The 25,737-nt window shown below is 37.0% G+C and overlaps 1 protein-coding gene across 9 annotated transcripts in view; it reads right to left on the bottom strand.

Moving 5' to 3' along the window:
• Nucleotides 1-25,737, bottom strand: part of MAST4 (microtubule associated serine/threonine kinase family member 4) — a 269,784-nt gene that overhangs the window by 71,377 nt on the left and 172,670 nt on the right. For all 9 annotated transcript variants that reach the window (XM_050330031.1, XM_050330032.1, XM_050330033.1 and 6 more), the window contains one exon: nt 3,364-3,452. In XM_050330031.1, coding sequence (XP_050185988.1) covers nt 3,364-3,452 — 89 coding nt within the window. The remainder of the gene's footprint in view (nt 1-3,363; nt 3,453-25,737) is intronic.

The following is a 25,737-nucleotide window of genomic DNA, read 5'->3' as shown; positions in this document are numbered from 1 at the left end:
GTTTCTCTTGGATTTTATTCCTCTCTCCTTTTCATTACAATTATTATTTTTGTTATCATTATCATCAGTAGCAATATTATATTTTAATTTACTTTATGTCAATTATTAAATTTTTCTTATCTCAATCCATGAGTTTTACTTTTTTTTTTTTTCTTCTCCCCACTGAAGGGGGGTGGTACAAGTGGATGAGCACCTCTGGAGTACTGAGTTGTTACTGCAGGTCCTTATCCCTTTGTTGTGATTTAACCCCAGCTGGCAACTAAGTTGGTACAAACATTAAGAATTTAGTGCACTTAAATAAGAACAACTAATGGAACTATTTTCAGTAAGGGCAACAGCAGGCTCTCCCCAGAGATGGATGGAGTTCCCTGAGAGTACAGAGTACAGTAGGGGGATCCAGTATCCAAAGAAAAACACATCTGTCAGAAAAAGCATTGATGGTGTGAAACCAGAAACCAAAATGGTTTTTAAAAGGCATGAACAATAAGGGTCATGTGTATCCATCTTCCCATCTGAATTACTCAAACCCCAGCAGATGATATCTTTCTTTTTCATGTTTCATGGAATCAGAATATGCCCAACAAGGAATCTCTAGGTACTTCCTCTCCAAAAGCAAAGCAAAGTGACTTCAAAGTATGCCCAGACCTTTAAAATAGCCTCAGAGATCTTCCTTCTAATTTCTCACCTTGAAGCAAATGTGATTACTCTCAGAACTATGTCAGAACATAAGCCATGGCGGCCAAAGTCATGCCAGTCTGATGTTTCAAGCCCGAACTCAGTCAAATTTGCAAGACATGAACAGACAATATAACATAACTTTGCAGCATATGAACAGAAATAGTCAGACATCGTAACTTCTGGCCTAAAATGCTGTTAAATACGTATCACTATGTCCAAGCATATAAAAATTAAGTCCAAAACACGTTTCTAATCACATTTGAATGAGAACTGCAGGACAGACTTCTACTTGAGCCAGGATCCAGCTGATTGACACATAAATGTTCTGTCTCTGCCCAAAATAGCTCCTCTTCCTACTACAAAGGACCTGTAATGCACTACCTCTCCTTGCTCTAGATACAGAAGAAAATTCTGTGTCTTAAGCAGTATGCTTGAGATTCCCAAGAAACAGGGAAGCTTAGACGAGGGGACTAGACATGTCAGAGGCTACATGTCTTCATCAGTTCTTTTGATTTAACTCACAGAAGCATATCAGGCTTTTTCTAAAGTGGGAAGCAAAGTAACAAAAACATGAAACAAAAATAAAGAAGAGAACAGAGGATAGAGAATAACTCTCAATGTATCAAAAATGCTGAGAAGGTGAAACATGAACTAAGTATCTAGGAAAACTGACAGTCTGGGTTTGTTGCAACCTGTCCCACACTGAGGAAGACTGGTGCACATAATCTAGTAAGGGAAGTGCGACCCACCAAAAGGTGTGATGTGAAGAAGCTAAATGTTTCTTGGACAGGTGGCACTGAAAGAGTCCCAAGTGGCTAAAGTTCCCAGTGTTCTTCATCAGTTAGACTGAATCCCCTAAAAGGCAGATTCAAGAATCAGGTCTTTTCCTTTCACACCCAGTGACAAGCAATTGTGTAATAGTCTCACAAAGTTAGCTGTGAGCACCCATGCAGCCACATCCTGAGCCTGAAATCACCTGGGAAGATTTTTTGCATGAAACTGAACTCTGACAACACACAAGAACACCAGGTCCACTTGAAACACTGAACTCCTACTACATATGTAGAGGACAATTTTAACTTACGAAATGGGCATCTTTATTTTTGCAGACTAGGATGACATTCATAGGGGTTTGATGTACATACTTGTCTAAGCACATCAGCCAGCTGAGCAAGGAGTCAATGATTGTGTCAATATTTACTGTAATTAGCTATTCATGAAGGCAAGCTAATACCAGAGCCATAAACATGCAAATTTTCATCCCATATATGAGAATTCCTAGTGCTACTAAAGTGTTTGGCACACATAACTTGGAAGAATGTATCCAACTAAGGGAACATACTGTATCCTGTGTAACTGGAGAAATTGCCAAACATTTGTAATACATTTTTGAATACACAATACATACTGCTTATGGAAAAGAACTGCTTACACTTAACATGATTCCCCTCTTATTGTCTGAGAAATCAATTCAAAACTGAAAGCCCAAGTCCACTGCTGGACAGGAGCTCTTCAATATTTATCAAACACACAACCTATATCCAGATCCCGCATAACATGTGCTAATCAGTGCATACTGCTGAAGCCTATTAGGTCCAAGGTAGCAGTTTCCAAACAGGTGGTATAGTCACTCATAGCATCGGACATGCCAGTTCTCAGAGTAAGCATTGTAACTGCTTTCATCAAATTAGCACAGAACAACTAAAGACACTTTCTACGGTATTCACAGATCTTATCTTCCAAATGGTGATTTCTATACTTGGGAGACCCAAAGAGCAATCCCAAATACTCCAACATCTAATTTTTCAGTTTTAAAAGAGTCTGCACTTTGTTTTTCTTTATCTGTTTTAAATGCTCTACTGTCTTGAACTCTTCATAAATCTTCATGTTGCCTACATTCTTAGTTGTGACAGCTGCTGCTCAGAGTGAAAATCACCACCATATTTTCTCTAACAATGTTGCTTCAACAAGAAAAGTGCCTTCCAAAACTCATGTGAAACTCTGCATCTTCCCATTTAGCATCCACCTGAGAGCAGTTTTCCAAAGTATTCCGTGTCACTGACTACAAAAGGACTGGTGCAAGGCTTTCATTTTGGAATGTAGTTACAGCCAATGCCCCAAAGATATAAGGAGATAATAAACCTTTAAGGAAGTGTGTTTTGATATGGTAAACATGTTCCTTTTTTAATATTAAGACAATATTATCAATAAAGTATTTATTTATGGATATTCATTCAATCTTTAGGTGGTTCAGGTGTTTTAAAAGATGATCATCAATTTATTGCCATGCAAAGTGAAGCACAGAAATTACCAGCAAAATGCCTAACGCTATAAATCCTAGAGAGCAAAAGCAACAGGAATGGAATTAATACACCTCTCACCAATACTGCCTTCAACATGTGGTGCAAGCTACAAGAAAGGGAGTGGTAGGGGGAAGAGAAAAAGCATCAGAATGCAAGGTGGGGAAATAAAAATAGCTATATGATCCATGTTATATATTTTTGACTGCTTCTGAGTGTAACATAGGATTTATGGCTCTAAATATAAAACAGAAGTTTGGATGGAAAGGTGTGCAACTTTTTGCTATTACAAACATGGGAAAGAAGAGTAGAGTCTGTTTTCCTTTAATTACACAGATATTCTAGGAATATTATAACAGGAGTAGTAGCATACTTATGAAATCACCTGTATGAGCCGAAAGTGGTGAATGAGGCCGAGGCAGAGCTGGAGACTGACTACTGCCCATCAGACTCTTCCTGTTACTTGTTCTGCAGCTGTGGGCAAAAACAGAGGAAAGAAGACATTAGTATCAAAAATATAGCACACACCACACATGGGTGTTTTGAGATTCTGGTACTGTGTTCATGGACTTTCCATGTTCCTATTACAAAATCAGAGATATTGTTGGTTTTGTAGGCGTGTCCAGGAAGTCTACGATCATAATGGATAATGGCAAACGCAGCAGTTTCTAAAGAAAATGTACAGTGGATACTTTTTGGGCCTGCATGTTTGTTGTTCTAAGCAAAGACCAGCACTCCCCTGCAGAGTCATTAACAAAATGTTCTCTGACTACAGTTTATTTCTCTGCCATATACATTTTACATAATATAAAAATAAACAATATGAAACATGGTCTCAAGCTTACAATCACCAACGACTAAAGCTATTTCTGTTCCATGATCTGTAGCTTGAAATCACATGTCAGAGAGAGTAAGATTTATCAGTCTAAAAATGATAATTATAAATCTAATTATTGAGATAAATTTCACATCTGTGCCTTTTGTCAATGGAACAGATGATGCCTAAGAAGATGAATGCATTTTTTTACTCATACATTTTTCATCTACAAAGCCACTAATTTCCCATATCACAAGATCATTAAATGAGATAAACAGCAAATTAACACATCTATTAAACTTGGGAAAGGAGGTACTTCTCTTAAATACATCATACAGTTTTTATATATTTGTTGGTAGATGTGTTTTAATTTTTCCCTTTCTCTACCATAAAGAATATTCTCACAAACATAAATCCCCAACATTATAAACAGTCATGCAGAAAGAAAATACTATCCTGAAGTCAGAGACCTTAGCTGTGTATAAACTGAATATGCTAATGTTCACAGCACTGCAATCAAAATTTTTCTGTAAAGGTTTAAAAAAACCCCAGACTACTAAAACCATTTTGTTATCTGAGCAGGTTCCAAGGGAAGCAGATTCAGATCACATTTACAGATGTCTCCAAAGATTAATTTTATAACTTTATGATCTCTATGTAACAGCCAGAAAGCAAAGCTGATTAGTTTTTATGTGGTATAAGTTGAATAAAGTGCAAAGGAATGGATGTAATTCAATAGCAAAAACAGTTAAGAAAAACAGATCTACAGTAATACAAAGTAATACTGAAAACGAGGAAATAAAGAAAAAGATTAAAAGTTGAATATGAAAACAGTATAGAAGATACCTACAATACTTCAATACTTTTTAACTCAAACATTAAGACCACTCTCCCTTTTGAAAATGTTTTGTGAAGCAGCAAAATTGCCATTCCCAACTCTTTAATGGGTTAATGCAAAGTTCATGTGAACATTGCACAAAATCTTGCCATATTACTTAATTATTTTATTCAATTAATTAATTAACCCATGAGTATATAATTTTTTTTGTAGACCCATGTAAGAAAAGAATGCACAAAATTATTCCAAAATTTTGGAGGGTGTGGATTTTTAAGAACTACTTCTGGTGAGTATGATGGTATTACCTTAAATTTAAAAACCTCAAATAATGAGAAATCTTCCCCCAGTTGCTATTTAGGAAAAAAATCCTTGCTATTTGCTCAGATGTGGCTGTAGCTGTATGGAGAACTTATTCTGCTATCATGCTCAAATGGAATGTTCTACTGAGAAATAAAAAATAAAAGATACACAGTCTACTGTAAGGTAAAAACTCCCTTCATTAAAGCACAAATTCATCCTAGAGCTCTCACTGGAGGCTTTGTTTTTCAATTGTGTTTCACAAAGATTTTGAAACAATGTTATCAATTCTGTGTAATCTGTGAAACCCAATTCCTTCCCAAAAATACTGCTATTATAGAAGAGGCATTTTGTGGATTAAAAAAAAAACAAACCTTCGGGGAACCCTGAAAGATGATCTAAGCTGCCAGAACACCACAAATGGGAAGCAGGGTGGCTCTAAGGAAGTATCAAAGTATTACTTACTGAACTGTATTTAGCCTTAAAATACCAATCTTCCATACATAAAAGAATCTCAGAAGTTAAAACCATTCTGCAGGCAAAATCAGTTTTTTTCTAGATCTCTGAACACATCAAGTAACTTTCCTCTTCTATTGTCTTCATAAAACTATTCTTCTCCCATTCAAATCTGACAAGATAAACCAACTGATAAGAGGCAGCCCCGAAATAAAGGCTCTTTGTCTGCAGGAAAGTTATAGCACTGCAGGAACACTCTATAGGAATCGTAACTTAGGGAAACATAAACCTTGGTAAACCACAGAGCGCTAGCCCGCAAAATGCAATTCTCTAAGCCTTGGATTTCACGTTGTGATCAGGTTGCATGCAACGAAGAGATTAGCAAGCTAGGCAGCAGGTAAGATGCAGGGTTCAGAACACTGAAGGAAAAAAAGGAAAAATAAAAACTTCTTTTCCTAAGAAGAATAAGAGAGCAGGGAGAACAAAGAACAAATAAAAAGATCCAATCCGATTTAATAACTAAACTTTGGGGTGCACACAAAATTGAACAGAACAGAAAACTTGTATTTGTTGCCCTTTGCTTTCTTCTCTGCCCCAGGAACATTCTCCCTGGACTTTATTTGTCCTGGATGACTACCTATCTGAACTATTTGACATTACACCGTATCAGCAATGGCACTCCTCCTTATCTTGGAATCCAATTAATTTTTTCCCAAATCCCCCCCCCCCCCCTCAACAGGTAAGGTTCTGCCTTACCTCCTACTCTTCATTACTTGACAATCCTGCTCACTCACACCTCTCCTCCCTACCCTGTCTTCTCACCATATCTCACTGCAGGTGAATTCTTCTTTCAACCCAGTTCCAGTATCAGACCCACAACTCCAAGCTGCTACAATCAACATTTCCCATGAGAAGTACTCATGACAAAACAAGTAGAAGACACTAATAATGCAAGACCAGCCATCACATAATGCTCTAGGGATAGAAAAGGTAGTTATAACTTCTCTGGTGTTAAAACTGCATAGTTGAAAACTACCTGAGCAGGAACATGCTGTCCCTAGCAAGATTTGAAATGTGGTTACTTTGTTTATACAGGAAAGTTAAATTTCATTATATTTCTGTTATATTTAACTTGTTATGAAGCTAGGTACACTGTGCCTTCATAATTGTTGTCTTCAGCAACAGTAACAGCACGGCACATAGCACTTAAAAATATTAAAACATTTAAATGGAATTTAGCTTGGCTTTTTAGGAATTTAGGTTTGGCTTTTTGGTTTTTTGCTGCTTTTAAAGAAGCCTTCTGCATTAAAAAGCAGTTCAGTGGGTATTTCCAAGCTCTTCAGAATCCAGACGAGTTCTGTGGAACATTAACTGGAACAAATGCAAAAACCAGCTGGCATAAAGAGATGACACACACTGATACTACAGCAGCTCCCTTGTCAAAAAGAGCCTTTATGTTTGTATTTGATGAAGCATCTCAAGACCTAGAAAGTCAAATTAAGACACGGCCTCCAGTTAACACCAGCACTCACCTAGACTGCTTTATGGAAGAAAACAAATTGTGCGAGAATATGAACACTGAATTCTGTGGAGTTAGGGATACATGGGGAGAATCAAGAGTTCACCCAGTGGTAATCACTGCTATCCTGGTCCAACTTACAGCTAAGAAAGACCAAAGAGTAAGGAAGCAAAAGCATACAATTTTGAGAGATATTTCTTAGTCTGAAGTAGTTAAATTTTTAAGGTGCTATAATAATTGAGAGAAGTGTACAAACCATTTGAATGCAAGTAAAATATACCATGATAAATAACCATAATTTTCATTTCATTCTTTTAAAGTCTCTCAGTATTACACACTTATATCCATTTATTATCATCTAGGAGTATTTTCTGATATATTTGTACTAGGCTATAGGTGTGCATATACACTCTTCAAATTTGCTACATGCATATAGATGGGTATATATATGTATAAGCATCTACATATATACCTTCATATTTACATGCATAAAGCACATATTTATATAAAGACACATATCTAAAATCCTACAATTACAACATCACACACAGCACTGAACATTCTATTTATTATATATCTTTCTGTGAGAAGTTATTCTACATTAGTTTGTAACAGATTAGGAAAAATAGGGTATTAGGATTTAAATTTTACGTGTTGTAATGTACGGATTCAGATTTTCCTCTTCTGTATTTAAGGTTTAGTCAACTTAAGTAAGGCTTGCTTTCGTCTGAAGAAATATCAAAACATAATGAACACGACACAAAAGACGAAGAATGCAGCTGCTGGCAGCCCCATTGCAAAAACAGCCACCAGGAAAAATCAGAGCATTGCAAAAATATCTGCCAAATCTCAAATGGTCAGACCTGAGGAAGGGTGTCTTTACAAAGACTTCTCCCACTGTAGAAGGCCTCTCAATTTCCACCACTTCAAAGTATTACAAAACAAATAAACTGATCCTTCATTATGCCTTCTCAACTGAACTTGCTAGTTAGGTGTGTTCAGAGTATTCAGCTTCACTGATTATGTTCACTTTTACTGTAAGCAAGTTCAATCCATAATTTTTCTCCTTCTTACACAGGAGAAAAATTTGAAATATTTCCTTATTCTTCATAAAACACCTAATTCACTTTTAATTTACATAATTAAATATCTCTACCGTAAGTTTGATTATCTGTATGCTACATAATTCAGGACATGTAAAAAAAGGGCAGAAATGCCTAACTGGGAAAAAAAAAAAGAAAAAAACCACACAAAAACCTCAGGAGCCATTGTGATGCGTTTATAATATTTAAGAAGTGCTACCTTAAAAAAAAAAGTGTCATGCATCACAGCTATTAAGATCAAAGCGTCATTAATTTGGAGGTGTTAACCAAAGGAAGTAGTGCCTCAACCTGCATAGTAGACAACCCTGCAGAAACTATTTGCATTAGGCAGGAAATACCCTATTTACCAGAGCGCATGCCTACCCAGGCTGTAGCAGGAGATTCACAAAAGAGGTCTCAATGTATTCCTGGCCATTCCCTGCCATTTCATATTAACCTGTATCACTCCAGATTTTTACTCCAGACTACAACCTGATGGTGCATCTCTTGGGCTAAGAGGATGCAGCCAGACATTTCCTACAAGCTGCAGTGGCCAGGCTGGGGGCAGATGTTTCTCACTCTGCACCACTGCTGGTTGTTAATAGTTTGGGAGAAACCGCGGAGCAGATGGAGGTGAATCAGGATGTTGGAAGGCATTATCTCTGGAGCCTCTGCTCCACCTCCGGTTGTAGTGCTGTCTGCCAGGCCACAGCACAGACACTGGTCATAGGCAGTGTCTGCCACTGGCTCTGCCCCTAGTTTGCGAGCTAGGCTGGTGCCCTCTCACTGCTGCTCACAACACAAGCAGGCCAGGCTTAGAATAGAAGGTAGCTGAGGGATCTCCTCACCTTTCCATCCCCAGCTGATGGGGAACAACAGCCCCTTCCACACTTACACTGAACAGAGCAGTCAATCTACAGCAACTTCTACCCAGTCAGGACCTTCAAAAAAACCCAAACTAAACCAATAAACAAATGTGTCCTGTTACAGCCGTATTTCCTTTAAACAACATCCATTTAGACTCAAGAACTAACCACAACCAAGTCCCCAGGCCACTTCAGTACAGCAAAGGAGCCAAGCACATATCCTTAGTTTTCTGTAATTCTGGTTAAAACAGAGGTCAGCAGAGTTCAGAATTTAGATAAAACCTGGGAGTGTCTCCAAACTACAGACAGAAGACCTGTTTATCCAGTTACCTACAACAGTGAAACCCTGTCACTTTCTCCCCAGCTTTCTCATTCCATTTTCCACTTAGACGTACCTCCTCTTGGGTTTCTTTGTTTCTTCCTTGCTGGTGGCTTTCCCAAGCACTACAGCTCCACTGTTCATAACTTATCATGTATCTAGGGATCAGTGAGCCAGGATGATAAACCAGACAGACCTCTTCATAGCACTGAATACGCTCCCCAGATAGCATGGAGAGTAGCTTCTCTTGGCTAAAAGTTTTGTGCATTGTGTCTATATTCATAAAGTTTCAATGGGTTAAAGTCTGTTATGTTTTGAAATTATCACTTAACTACAAGCAGCCAGCCTAGGAAGTCTGCTTCCTCAGCAGATGTCTAGGGGACACCTCAGAAATTACTGGTTTGCATGCATCAGAAAATCTTTTGTTGCCAAGGTTACTTTCACATAAAAAAAAATCAGAAGCCTATTAAAACAAAAGTCTACATGGTACCCTTTATCACATGAAACACTGTCTGCTTTGCACTGCACCCCAGAGACCCACCCCAGGATAAAAGCCACTGAAAGACAAGGTCCTAGAAATATTTTTTCCTGCATTATTTCAGTGTTTTCAGGACAGTTTTAAGCTTTCCTTTTTTTCTTCCCCCCCCCCCCACCCCACGTTTCTAATTATTTTTTTCTAATACTCTTGGATTATTAGAAAAATTCAAGGATAGGAAATTAGGAGCTTCTTGAAGTAGATAGATTTCACATACTTTCTAATCCAGTAGTTCTCTTCTGGTTTAATCCCTAAAATAATTTATATTTACAACTGACTCCTTTCTCCTATAATAAAATAGAAACAATTAATTTTTACTCAAAAGAGTAGTGAGTCAAGAGAGAACAAGACTTCTTCTTTCCTCCCTAGATGAACCTAGTAGCTCTCAATCTCTCAAAACTAAGAGGGTGCACATGGTGGATTAAACATTTTGTCTTTAAACCTTTTGCAAATACTCCCAAAGACTTGAAGGATGAACAGGTGCAATGCACCTGATTGAAGGAAAACTTCACAGTAGATCAAACCCAGTAGGACAAGAGTCTGAATTCCTTTATTCCTCCTTGCACAGGATTCCCACTTGGGCAGGCAGAAAAACAAAGGAGGGAAAAGCATTTAAGGAGGACAGTCTCTAACAGGAACACTCTCCCAGTAAGAGCATAAAGTTATTATTTAACCTCTTGAGAACCAGAAGTGAGGATACACATCCACAGATTGGGAAGCATTACACTGATGAAGCACAGTTGCCTAATTTGACACAAGGGAAATGAGTTTCACCCCTTCTACTGAGATTTGGCATTATTTGGTGAGGTCTATCTTCTTTCTTCATATATATATGAGAGTTGCAAAAATTTTGCAATAAATGCCTAATTTTAAACAATGCACTCTATGTTTGCACCTTTCTTGAAAGAAATCAATACAATTAACAGGAAGAATGCTCCTGTTCCTTTTCAATTCTTAGGTTTTAAAAGGGGCAAGAGGCAATATTACATAACTAAATCATCACACTTCCTATACAAGCAATAAATATTTTACAATTAATATTCTGTACTGTCTTCTGTTTGGACATAATTAGTCAGTAATGCATAAGCGGTTAATACACTAGACTTAAGGAAATAAAGAAAAAAACATGTAAAAATACAAAATGTTATTTAGGACAAAATATGGGTGTTTGAAAACTATGCCCTTTACTGGCTAGGAAACTGAATATGAACAATTAAGTGGAAGGCATTCAACCTGAAAACGATGTCTGTTCCCACAAGACCTCTGGTGGCACCATCAGTGTCCCACATTTGAGCATGCACACATTGACTGTAACGCAGAAACTCAGTTGGTAAACAAAAGGCCCCCCTCTCTTTACCGAGATTCACATTCTCCATCCTTCCCCCTGAGAGCTGACCAAAAGTTTTTTAATTAAATCATAATTAGAGCATCTAGAAGCATTATTTTCCCAGGGGAAGGTGAAAAAAAAAAACACACCACATTCACTGTGGCCATTCAGCTATTGGTGTCTGCTGAGCACACTGCAGAGGGCATCAATTAATGCCGGCTACGGTGGCTTTCATGAAGAGGCTGTTTGTTCTGTAGAAACCAGACGTCTGCAAAGTTATGCTAAAATGTAAGCGGCCAAACACTCCACTGCCATGACGTTAAGACTCTACTACATATATAGCTGCAGTCAGCAGGGTGGCCTTCCCCAGCCATACGAAGTTACAACAAATTAGAGTCTATTTGCCCTTGGAGTTCCCAAACACAGCTACATCCCTTTAATACAAAACCAACAAATAACCAATATAAAAATGGCTATGTCTGATCTAGCTTTTTCCCCAGATTAAGACTGAGCTTATGTAACAGATATAATTGTTGTATTATTTTTTATTTAACGAAGCTTCATGAGAAATTTAACAGGAAAAAATGGTGCACTGGCACACAGCTGACACCGTTCACAAAACTACATCAATCTTTTCTTCTCCCCATGAATTCTGAATAAATATACAGTATCTACAAGAGTTAGTTGTGTATCAAAACTGGTATAGTTACACAGGCATATTCTCCCTTCTACTGATGTAGGTTACACCATAGCATAAAAGGCTTTTTACTGGTTCAAATTTTCCCAGAAGGAAACAAAAATGAACCATGAGAATACAAGCTGTCTTTTTCAACTGCAATTGTGTAGTAACAAAGCTGTGTCAGCAAAATTACCTGGCTTGCTACGGCTCAAATTATTATCCCTGTATAAAGCCTAGCATGTAGACCAGGTCTGCGAGCAAACTTCAGCTCCACATGACAGTACACCTACTGAGGAAGGCAACCTATTACACCTGCAGATCATCACACTGCTTTGCTGCAAAGTCACAGTGAGGTAATTGGGAACATCTGAATAATCTCTAGTGAAGAAATTCAAACATCTCCAGGCATAGTCATCAGTAGGGATGACAACACAAGGCCTCTGACATCCACTCCCTTTTTTTTTTTTTTTTTGGTAATGATTAATCATCAAGCACTACACAAGGCAGGAAAATCAGATGACTTTTGTGTTTCAGTTTGCTGTGACAGACCCACACATTTATAGTACTAAAACTAGTGTGACACAGTTTCAAAAAAAAAGTTTCCATGGCATATGTTTCAAGTGACTGGATTACTCAGTGAGGTCAGAAACAAATTATCTAGGCCATTGCAAACAAAGTACTGATAAAGCATTCATGTTATGTCATCCAACGTTCCCTTCCTTTTGACATGTTAAGCCACTTTAATGATTCATCTGTTTAAGTCACTGAATCACAAATACTGTACAACTTTAGAATCCTTTAAGTCTATCTAACACAGCTTTTTGGAGATTAAGACACGATGATGCCAGGTTGTGACCTTTCATACAGGCCCTGAGAAGAGATGATGCATTAACCTGGGAAAGGGGAATCCCTTTTCTCTGCAGTGATATACTCCAAGTTCTTTCCCATAGCTGGTGATCCAGCACAACTAAAATGCAATATGACTTTAAATGTATCCACATGGTTATGCCTAGTAAAAACCTGGTGAGTGAAACTGGAAAATCAGAAGTGTCATCCTAGCAAAAAACAACCAAAACAACTAAACAGTATACATTCAACACCATAAGCCTAAAGCAGAGCTTCAATGAAGTGAAATGTACCTTCATGAATTAATCTGGTCCACAAAATCTATTCATAGTATGTCTTTACCAAGAGTCACGTAAAATTGATTTCTCATTTATAGCTCTCCTGACCACTTCAGTGGTCAATAACGCCTTATTTTCTCATGAAAATCCAACAACACAGAATCAAGGCCATAAGAACATTTAAAATTAACTTCTACACCTAGCATATTTTCTGTACTAGACCTTAATCTATACATCAATACAGTATCCCACAAGAATACAGAGAAAAGGTTAAACACAGCACAGAGTATACAAGCAACTTATGAAAACAAATTTTGCATATACTTTGCCCCATAAAAACACCCATACTAGGATAGGAGTATTTTACCACCAATGTACTAATTGCTCACAAATAGAAGTAGGTCACAGAGGATTCATGAAAGCAAATGCCAGTGACTCAGTGTAGAAGGAAGATGAAAAGAAAGAAAAGGAACCCAGGATATGATTTATAGTGTGTAAATAGCTATGAGCTAATAGTGCGAAAAGGAACAAGTTCACAACAAAGACTTGTTTAATTCACCCTTATGTGTCAAGAATGAAGTATCACATAAAATAACTAGTAAAGCAACATTCACTAGAGAGACAAAAAAGCAAGCAGTGGTAATTATAATTAACATTTTAATTTTGAACGCATCAGTTAACTTACTGTCCCCAGCCAGGACAGTCTACTACCCCTGTGAACAAACAGCAGCAACAGCTTTAGGTGCCAGATCCAGCAGTGCTACTGGCAGTAACAAGAACAACGTGAGACGCAACAGGAAATATCGCCTGTCAAACTACGTAACATATGAAGTTAACATCTGTTTTAAAACTTAACTGTTTAAACAATATTGCTCCAATACAGGTAGAACTGAAGGAAAACTAAAGGAGAGGAAACCAAAGTGAGTGTGTTGTCAAATGCTAAATGGGATAATATAGTACTTGCAGTTAGTCTTCAAGTTCTATCTTCTGGATTCATACAACGCCTTGAAAACTCAAGAGTTTTCAGTGCTTGAGGGTAGGCCTTTATTGTTGTGGGGGTTGTTTTTTTGCTTTGTGGTTTGACAATTTTTCTTCCAAGTTCATGTTTCAAGCCCTATTTTGGCAATGGAGAGATTTAACACAAACCCTAAATATCTAAAAACAGACAAAAATTAACTTCTGTCCATGAACATCAGAAAATAAAGTGCTAAAATCTACACAACAACAATGGATTCCAAAGAAAACAAATACTGTCTTGGATGCATACAAAGTTGAAAAGCGCAATTCAGTGTACAGCCTTTCTTCTTTACACATCCGTCCCTGCAAGCATTCTAGTATTACATAGTTAAAAATATCTCATTTTATTATATATTTTATATAAAATATATATATATTTATTATAAAATCCTGAAAAAACAGATCTGTATGACTTTTAAACTTATGTTAAAATTCCACAGTGAACTAGCAGTGTCTGGGACAGTGGAGGAGTAAATCAGAAAGGGAATTTGTCTCAAAATTATCAATGAGGAGAGCTGAAACTCTCTTACAGAGGGTGATTTTACCTCAAGTCTTGCTGTTTATAAAAGGTTAATTACACAAAAGTGGTTAATTTGAACAAGTCATGCATTTTGCTTCCACAGTTCACAACTATTTTGAATTAGAATTTGTGCCTATGACTTACACTGGATTTAGACCTAAGAGACACTCAAATTATCATTTAAACAGTAAAAACAGGATCCATAATGAGCAAGTTTCCCCCTTCCCTCAACTATGTCTTCAAGTAAAACTTTATCACATCGCATTCCACAAATCCTCTAAGACATACTACTATGCTAACAATTAACTCTTACATGGACAAGGTAAAACCAAGACTTTTCATAGTTTTCTGTAAGCTGTACTGCCACAAGGTTAATGTCATCATTACTATTCTGAGACTCACATCACTGATTCCATCACAGAAAGCAGTCTTGCAGATTACCAGTCATCTTAAGCAGCATGAATGAAGAAAACAAAGTTGAATCTACACTTTAGGATCAACTCAATAGTTTTCACAGACGAATACTCTGTTCCACTGAAAATGCACCTTGGCATAACTTTCACACACTGTCCATTTGACATAGTGGAGACAGGTTCAAGTAGAACTACAACACAGTATTCTGTGATCTTGTAACTCTCGCAGTAAAGTAGTAAGGAAGAAGACACTGAGAGTTTGAATACTAATTCTTCATTTCCTGTTTTTTGAAAAAACATTCCTCTAATTCGTTCAGTGGTTTCATCAAACATTAGATTTTCTATTAACATAGGTTCTAGCTCAGCTTTTCAAATAATAATTACAACTTATCTCAAACAGACTAGATTCAGCTTGAAAGCCAAATGTAGACATTCCTCTGAAAGACAAATTAACGTCTATTAAAGCCACTTCCCCAAATGTCTTGTATATTAAAAGAATAGAGACATTTGTTTGGATTTATCCTTTCTTCAAATCGTAACTGCAAAAACTACCACTTTGAAATTAAGTGATAAAACATTCACATCAATCAATGCTAACATAATCACATGCTTTTTAAAAATCTCCCTTCTATAAATCCATAACTAAACATTAAAAAAAATGATTTTTCAGTCTTTCAAAACCTCAAGAAAGTTCTGTGCAGGGAATGGTAGCATACAGTTTAGGAGGGCTGGATAACTATTTTGATCTACATATGGGTGTGTCACCAATTAAAAAGGGACTGATTGTTTTCTCAACCTAGCTTAAATTGATTACAGAGTTCTGACTTGTTTTTATGGGAATATATAATCTCTTGCCTCACTGTGACTAGCATGAATCTAGCTGATACAGGAAATATCAGCTGAAACACTGAAATATTTAAAAAAACTACCTATAAAAAAACCAAACCCAAGATTCTAACTGGCAAACTGGTATACAACAATTTGGTGAAGTGGAAATGCAATCTGATAATCTCTTCCTTCTAAAGTGTTTCATTAGGTTCTAGATTCTTTTTTTTCTTCATATTTTTCAGACAAATAGCATAACTCACTCTCTTAATTTTTCTTTATTGGTTATTTCTTCAGTAAAGAAACTCAAACACAAGAATAGCACCTTCCCATCTATCTAGCATAAGACAGGTACACAGTTTTTTGCTAAAATCTGCTAAAATGCCAAGAGTCTTTGAAAGACTGAAGCTGGAGTGAATGTTACATTATTGATACTCATATGTTTGATATTAGTTTAGCAGATTGACACTGAAGCATTTCCCACTCAGAGCTCCAAAAACAAGTTATGTTAATAATTCCAGAAAATAACATTCTGAATATAAGTTCTGAATACTATGTTATACTAAACATATTTTTGAAACAGATAATGTAGTCACTCTCTCCAAAGGGCATATTCTGATCTAACTATTCAGTAATGTCTCTGGTCACACTTTTCCACAAGTAAAAAGGTAGAAACATGTCATCAGTGTTGGAAACAGGCATCATGCTGCAATGTGATACAATGCTACACGTCATATCCTTTACAAGTCTAGCCTTAATAGTCCAAATGCCTGTAGCAATACTACCTCATGCAGAGATTTTTTTCACATCTTTGGCTATGCAGCACTGGGCTAACTAGCTGCTGCAGGAAATGATTATCATCTCCAAGTCAGAGCTAAGCACACACCCCAGTATGGCGCTGCAGGGCACAGTGCTGTTTTGCAGATGAATCTCAGCTGCCAACCACATGAGATCATTAGAGATCACTGTTTTTAGTAAGCATAAGGGTAGTCAAGCACACACTTGTGAAAAAATTTATTAATTATTCAGAAATCCAAATCAACTGAATGCGTTTTCTTCAGTACCGAGTTTCTCTTCAATACATCAACAAGCTAACTGAAGAAAAAGCTTAACCGCTTTGACACCAAATTTGGGTTAAGCAAACCCCTGGTCACCTTAAGCATTTCTCCATCAACACTTAATTCAAATCAACATGTCTTTTGATACTACCAAGCTCCTGAAAACTTCCCAAACTAACAGAAATAAGTCTGTTACATGCTATGTATACACAATTCATCATTCAAGGAAACTTACCATCTCTGACAAGAAAGTGAAATGAGGATGATATGAGATTAAATTTATCAATACAAAACTATCTGGTTTAACAAAACAATTTTTATCAAATCACAGACCAAATATAAAAAGTAGGTAAATTCATAAGGTTATCACCACTAAGTATGCAAAGAGAAGCACAGAAGTTCACCTTATTTGTTGAAGCAAACAGGTAGCCACAGTAAAGATTAGAAGTCAGATATTCAAGGATCTAAATCAACCCTCAAGATACTTGCAAATATTTTAAATTTTAAATAGTACTCATTATAGTTCTACAGTCTTTTTATAAATTCAATGTGCTGGGAGAAGGGAAGGAAAAAATCATTAAGCCTTAAGCTCAGAAACTGTTGTCTTAGAGTGTTACAGAGGGGTACAGGGTACCTTCCAGCTTAGTTCAAACAAATCAAATCAACTGAAACTAATCCTACATTGTACGTTAGACACTTGTTTGAAAATGTGCTTGGTGAGTTTAGTGGTTACCAAGTTAACACCATTGCACATTTTCTATTCCAAAATTAAAATGCAGCAAATGTGTGAAAAAACAATCTGCATCTTCGTTTTCTACAAATAACAACTGGATCTCCTTGTTCTTGAACACTGTACAATGATTTCAGACTATAGCCTTCCTCCTTTAGGCTGCAATGAAGTGAATTTGCAGAAACTCTGAAAAAATGTAGAAGTCAGTTTTGTCTCAAGACTTCTAAAAGTATTTTGAGAGTATATCTGTCCTAACTGAGGAAATCCCTCGTTTTCTGCTTTCAAGAACAAAATCACTCAGTCCATCATGCACAAGAGTCCAGTGGAGAGAAGAAGTATTACTTCTTATATATGCAGTCATGCTATGAGTCTTCAACGTTCTCCACGTCATATGAGCACAACAAATGACAGCCTCCACTCAAAAGAGCTTACACAAGCCCAAAAACCCAGGCTCAACACACAGACAAGACAAACATCTCCAACAGGTTACAAGAGGGTGTGGATGAGGTAAGGTGACAGAATAGAATGTGCTACAGTTTTTGGCCATCAGGAAGAGTAATCACCTCACTACTCATCTGGCCCACTAGCCCACTAGCTAATTTAAGGTTTCTACTTGCATCACAGCAGAAGGATGCCTGAAGAATCAACATTCAGAAAGGAGAAAACCACCATTTCTGTAGCTTTCCTTTTTATTTGGAAAATGTCTTATGTCTTGTGAACACCACAGTCAGAGGGTTCAAGAAAAAAGAAAAAATGGGACACTGCTCAAAAAACTACTTCAGTTCCCTCCTAGTAGTAGCCAAGTCACAAAGCCAGGAACAAATTCACCTTCACATCCTTTGTTCTTTAAGATTTTATGAGGCAACAGTAGCCCTGGCTTTTGACAGCACTTAAACGAATATATTGCCTAATAAAGGTAATGTTAGTAGATTAATAGGAGTTAATAAAGGTAATGTTAGTAGATTAATGGGAGTTATCATTAAAAAAAAGACAAAAAGCAAATGCCTTAAAAACAAAAAGTCTGATACTGCTCACAATTTTTCCTAAGCACATGAAGCACCACATTCCTTTCAAATCATATTACAACGAATTGTCTTTTAACTACTTGAACTTCAAGTGAAGTTGGCTTGTCTTCACTTACCTTGAAGAGAATATTGGCTTGTCTTCACTTATCTTGAATAGCTGTATTAATAATATTTGCTACCTTTGCCCCCAAGATGGTTATCATCACATGAAGTCATCCACTCATGGTTGATGACTTTTAAGTTTACAGTATCTTGATGTCTATCAGAAAGTGGTTTTATAAAATAATAAAAAGTTTGCAGAAAAAAAATCCCATATTTTTAACAGTACAAACTGTTCAGTTGAAGTATCTGTAAACCTTTTATTAAAAAAAAAAGGTATATGAAAATTAGAATGAAAACTATGTCTCCATCCTTGCTTTTGGTTGTGCAGCATTATTTGCATTGCTGTAACTTCAAAGAGGTTACTGTGTAAAGGCAGAACTCCAAGCCAGTTCTCAAACTCTAATCCTTTCTCTGACATTAAAAATGTCTGTAACTATAAAGTGGGGTTTTTTCATATGATCTTTTCCATAAAATTGGGCACTTACACTGACTTTCATAATTCTGCATTTTCTGTTATATGCACATTTAATATACATATACCTGTGTGTAAAAAAAAACCAAAAAAAGTGTTTAAATTATTACTTCAAATAATCTGAAACCTGGCAGATATTTTAATATTCTACATGCATAGGTACCCCCACACCAAAACAATACTCAGCAACAAGTCACTGCATTAGGGTGCCAGATTTCTAATTATGCACTCAGTGTTGCTGACATATAGGATGATCTAGTTCCTGGACTCTGGTTTTCTGATTGTCTGTACTGCGTCTGTTTTACTTCATTCCTGTACCTTTTTTTCTGTAATTATCTGGTTTACCTACAAAATGACACCCGGGAACAGCTCTACAAATAGTTTTATAACAACAGTCTCCATGAACAAGACCAATGGGGCACTTTTGCCTCCCACTGCACTACAGTCTTCCAACAACACCTCAGAAGGATACATTCCTTCATACAACTCCCACACACTTCCATCTTTTCAGACAGTCCATTCCACCTGAGAGAGCACCCGCCAAGACTTTACACACATCCAACACTCCCACAGGGACCTGGGCCAAGCATTCTCACAACACATAGAACCCAGGTTGTGCTGTCAGCCCATCAGCCAGCTTCCCAGGGCAGGTGTCTTTTAGAAAACACAGTATCATTGTTCCCCCAGTACGACTTGAAGAGAAAATTAATTTTTTCAAACCAAGCAAGGCAGAAAATGCAGAGTCCTTTGGACCTCTCTTTAGATTGTTTCCTTCTATTAATATCTGGTGACCCTTAGACTGTATTTAGGTAATCACAGTCACAAAGAAGATAATGAACTGTTGCAGTATGCTTTTAGGATATAAAAGAATACGGAAGGTTGTGATGTTCTTAAAGTGACCATGCTTCCAAAATGGTGATTGTGACTCTTTGTGTAACCCTTCTTGTTCCCATAAACCCCTCACTGTACCCTTGGAATGTCTAAGAGAGAACTGAAAGGTCATCTATTGGTTGTTAACCCTTTGTCATCATTGGTTGTTTGTAAGATGTCCTGTGCTCTCACTGGTCACCTTGTAATCCCTCCAAAAGGTACTTAAGCTGTTGTCAGATCAATAAAGCTCTCTCTGCCTGCTTCCCTGCTGCCTGACTGACTGGCCCCGTGTCCTCTCTGCTGGAGGCCATGAGGTGCCGGGGGGTGGATGAGGGAGGGGGAGGGAGCACCTCAACCCCTCGGAGCAGGGGGTAAAAGAAAGCCTCCTGTTCCGGGGATCCCCGTTCCTATCCACTTCAGCGTTTGTCAAAGAACATTTTTTTATGTTTATAAAAAGACTGGCCCATTGTCTCCAAGGCCATTACTAAGGTTGTGTGAGAGAAAATAGCATCAGCAATAAATCAGTAGCGATAAAAAACACAGCTCACTTAAGGAACAACAAGAAACAAAAGAAAGCTGGCCAAAAAAGTATTAAATGTTTAAGATTTTGCCCAACTTGCCAATGATTAAACAAGCATGTTACCCTTGTCTCAGAGGGTTAAATTACTAAATCTCTATTACTCTGTGTTTTATTTCCTGTAGACTCTCAGTAGGTGACCCTACTGGTTTCCTCTTGCCCTTATAATTTATGAATCAGAAGGAGGAAACACATGATGGTTAAAAGGTAATAATTTGTAGATAATGTTGAATGCTTAGGTCTGACCCACAAACGATTTGCATATTTTAAAAAATAGTACAGTATATTCATATACTCTAGTATGCTTTGTATTTCCTTTACAGAAGAGGGAAAGAAAAGCTGCTTACTTTTCTAAGATTTGAAGAAGTCACATAAGCAGTAATTTGAAGAAACAATTTCCAAACTGGAAAAAAACCAAACCAAAACAAACAAACAAAAAAAAACAACACAAAATAAAAGAAAACCAAAAAATCAAACAAGAAAACAGGAAGAAGTTTCACTTTTCTGGTTTGAAATTTTTGCCACAGGTAGAAATCAAAGCCTTGCAAAAGATGATAATATTTTGACGTTTGGCAAGATAGAACAGCATTTCTGAGGCACAACCAAGAAACAAGGAAAACTAGATAGAAGTGCATCTCCCAACAGAACTCATGTTCTCCAGTTAGTCATATGTCACAAATGGAAAGCAGATGGCTCCAAACGCAACAGTTCAATCACCAAAACATGGCAGAATGGCCAGGGATGAAGCCAAATCACCAATCCTAAGGTGAGAAAAAACATAAGTCATGTAAGCTTACTTTTAAAAAGTGTTACGTATTTTCTTTGTTCATTATTTGGTGAATGCAAAAGGAAGATTCTCTGGTAAGACCTGATGGTACAGTGAACTGACATAATCATCCTTTTGCATGAGGTGTTCATAGACAAGGTGAACAGAGCATATTAGACTTGTCTGACTGCTTTTGCTTCTACTGTTACAGCACTTACGGAAATTCTCTTGACATACCCATGCAGAGGAACAAGCTAGACCCTAGACTCACTGAGAAAGCAAATCTGTAAAACAAATGCACATAATTTAGTTCTTATTAGTTAAATCCAGGCAAGTTAACAGTATTATCACAAAGGATATTACTTAATTACAACTTTTCACTGAATAGCACTGTCAGATAAAGGAGATTCTGTTCAAACATCCTCTTTACACTTTTCGAAAAAGGGAATTAAAAAAACCCAGGTATTGATTTACATTATGAAAACCATTCTAACAACAAATTCTGATAAACACCAAGCTGTTGGTAGAAACATATGTTTGATTTATTTTTATCATCAGTATCTAACTTCCGTTTCATCAAGGACTGGATTACTATGTTTATGTTTGAACTATATAAAATCTGTAAAGATATATTTATCAACTAAAAATTCTAATACAGATTTTTGCCTTTTCCCAATCAGGATGAACTGTAATCAACAAGAAACAGCCATGATTGAAGGCAGAACTTCACTCTGGATTGTTAGGCTCATTGATATTAACCAATATATTGTTAAATTAAATTACATATATATGTTACAAGTAATTCCGTCAAAAGAAGAATCAGGGAACCTACATATTCTATGGATCCATTTCCTCCAGTTGAATCACATTTTCTACAGTCCTTCTGTAAAATTTTCATCTCTCATGTTCCATTTGCTCTCCAAACTCCCTTTCAGGCCAACTTTCCTCCCTGTTGTTTAGCCATCCAGAGTGCAAGAGATGTTTCATGCAGTCACTGATGTACCATCTCTGTGACATTTAGCTAGCATGTCACCACCTCTTGGCTGGAAAAAGGTCCTGGCTCCCAGTTACAGAGACCTCTGTGAGTCCATCAGGCACACCAAGAAGTTCCCATATTCCATTAGAGTTCAGTTTGGATTTGATGAGGGATGTTTTAGGGTTAAACTATATACCACAAAATACAGTATTCTTAGGACTACTTTCTTTTGTTTTCTACTTTTGCAGTTTCTGAATATATCTTCATGTAGGAATACCTTTGCAGAAAATTCCAGCATCTCATCCAAGAAGTGATAATACCAGTTACTGAAAGAGGATTTTAAGAATAAGAATTTAAATTAGAAGCTATTTCATTATACTCAGATTTATCAAAACCCAACTAGTTCAAACTACTGTACCCATCTTCCCTATAACAACTTTAGGACTCATAACTGATGCATGAAAACATTGCATTTAAATGCATTTCAAAAGTACAGGCTTCTTATAGAAATCCATATCTGATGATTATCTTTAATAAAATAAGTAACCATAATATAAACATTTCTCTTTTAGGAATGCATGGGGGGAAAAAACTCAAAGTGTCAAAAAAGCACTGCAAGTTGTTCCACACACCAAATCTATCTCCCCTGAAAAGTGTGAATCTGTTCATAAGCCCATGCCAAATCTGGGGGGAGGGTTGAGGTCCAGCAGCCCAGAGAGGGAAGACTGACTAGGCAGTGTTCCCAAATACATGCAAGAAAACAGCCAGAAAAAATTAAAGAAATGTCTATCTACTACTGCTTCAGTTACGCATATCTTGAGTGTCTCTTAAAACAACCACTAGTAAAAAGTACCAACATTCAAACAAAGTAACATTTATTAGCCCTCTCAAGTTGAGCTCCAGATGAAACCAATATCCACAGAATTACCTCAAAAAAAAAAAAAAAAGAAAATAAAGTGAATCATTCCCGTTTCTTAAGGAAAAAAATACTTAGATGACATGGTATTTCACAATACAAATGCTAGACTAGTTTGAATTAGTAAAGTTCAAAAAAATTCATCTAATTCCAACCCCCCTGCCATGGGCAGGAACACCATATATACTGATACATATGAAAATAAACAAAAAAAACATTGACACTTCCTCTTCAAGCTTGCAACAGGTAAGTTTACATTCATGTACGTCCCCCAAAACCAAAAAATAACAATTCTGTCAGATACATAAAAAATGTTCAGAGTAACGTATTCCCTTACTGACATACAAAAAAGAAACAGCATTTGTTCTATAACTACCTTATTGCCTTGAGAGAAATGATGTTTTTTAAACTCTGGAACACAATATCATAATCAAGCACTAAGAGAACTTACGGTATATATATTTCTATTAAACTAAACACCGCAATGAGCAATACTTCACATTGTTTCAGAAAATTAAGCAGCTGAATGGTATTTCTTCAATAATCAACACCCTAAACATTACACAGGATTACCTTAGTCTACTCACCATTAACACAGATTTTTAATTTGTTTACGAGTAAACGCTTAAACTAATAATTTTTATAAAACAGATTATATGTACCCTTAATTTCTCTTTATTTATTTGGATGTTAATAACTGTTTTAAACCAGTCTAGTTAGAAAAGACAGACACTTTTTTTCCTACCAGTAAGCAGTGCCTCATTTGACATATGCTTCAACATTTTTTTGAGGGAGGAAAACAGAATTCATTGGTGGGTAATATTTTAACAAATTTTCTTTAATACATTATTTTAAACCTAGGTTGAAGTCAACTGATAGAGCTCAATAGCAGGATATTGCCTGCTTAGATGCTAGAACATCTAAGTCATTATTGCATGTGCAGAATAAAAAAATGGGTGGGATAAGGAAACTGCACCAGTTATTGTTTTCTAATCATCAAAACTGAATACGCCAGAATTTCATTGGAAAAACAGATGCTATTATAATATTTCCCAAACAATACAACATGATAATTTTCCTTATTCCTCAGCATTTATTTAGGGAAGACCACTGCTAACTGAAAAAAAGGGTGAAAAAGCTAGTATATCTTTTCTGACATGACCCCAGTATTTTTATACTCATCCGTCAGTGCTAGGTTACCATTGTGAAGTCTCTCTATTGACTAGATCAATCTGTGAATTGTTCTGCGCTATAGATAGTTATACACATTAACGGGGTCCCCCCTTAGTCGCCTCCTCTTGAGGCTGAACAGCCTTAAGAGGCGCAGCTCTCTTAGCCTTTCCTCATAAGAGAAATGCTCCAGACCAGTTCAGCAGATCTCTGCTGGACTTGCTCCAGGAGCTCCATGTTTCTCTTATACTGTGGAGCCCAGAAATGGACACAATACTCCAAATGTTGCTTTACCAGGGCTGAGGAAAAGGGGAAGGATCAGGTCTCTCAACCTGCTGGTAATGCTCATCCTAATTCACCCCAGGATACTGCTGGCTCAAGGACAGCTTCTTGTTCACCAGGACACCTTGTCCACCAGGACACAACAGCTCTCCTCTGCAGAGCTGTTTTGCAGCAGGTCAGCCCCCAGCCAGCAGTACTGGTGCCTGGATTATTCTTTCCCAGGTGCAGGATGCTGTCTTTGTCTTTGCTGCAGGTTCTTCTCTGCCCAAATTCAAGGGAAACCTATCCTGAAATCCACTAGTCTGATCACAATTTCCAGATTTAACAAAGAGCTACCAGAGGTAAGCCCATCAATCAGTATGTGCAGCCACAAAAGTAGGTGTGTATCTTATCACTAACAGAAGCTCTTTTTGAAGCTCTCTAACAAGTGGAGCAGAAGAGGCAACTATTAACCACTGCATGGGTGAACTCCTGGGTGCTTAAAAATTACATTTGAGAAAGATCAGTCAATGTCTAATACAGCAAGAACTCTAATGACCGTAGAAAATCAGTAGCAGATGTAAGCCAAATACAACAGAGTGAATCTCTGTGTGCTGTGCCCACATCATGTGATGTGTCCCAACAACCACAGCATATGAAATGATGTCTGCACTAGCGTCCTTTGGATTCTCTGGGCAAGAAAAATAAAGACAGTCTCCTACTTTCACAGCAGATATTAACTACAATAGTGGGTGCGGGGGGGGGATCAAAAATTACAGCCTCATTCAGCATGTTCTAGCACTTTTCTAAGTTTCTTTTTTATTTTGCTCATGTTTCAGCTTTCCTCAGGCTTTCTACAGTAATATACTTTGGTTACCTTCTAATGATCTCAACATAATTCTAACAAAACAGTATTTTATAAGATGAAAACAAAGCAAAAAACAGGAATATGACCAGATGAATCCTCACCAGTCTGGCTAAAGTCAAGAAACAATGATGGTTTATTCAGACTGTAAGCAGAACTTGAAATACATTAATTGCCTGAACAAAAAGACTGGTCAAGTAAACCAACCAGATTGAAAACAACACATCCACCCTGACAGTGAGACTGTAAAACTATCCCCCTAACACACAGACCTTATTGTGAATGAAAGGAAATACAATTACCAAGGTACATTAACACTTCCCTAGGTAGCACAGCA

The sequence above is a fragment of the Myiozetetes cayanensis genome, unplaced genomic scaffold (genome assembly GCF_022539395.1).
Source record: "Myiozetetes cayanensis isolate MyiCay16 unplaced genomic scaffold, myiCay2020 scf4, whole genome shotgun sequence".
NCBI lineage: Eukaryota > Metazoa > Chordata > Aves > Passeriformes > Tyrannidae > Myiozetetes > Myiozetetes cayanensis.
Note: the sequence above shows the minus strand (reverse complement) of the source record. Positions and strands in the feature narration are given on the sequence as shown.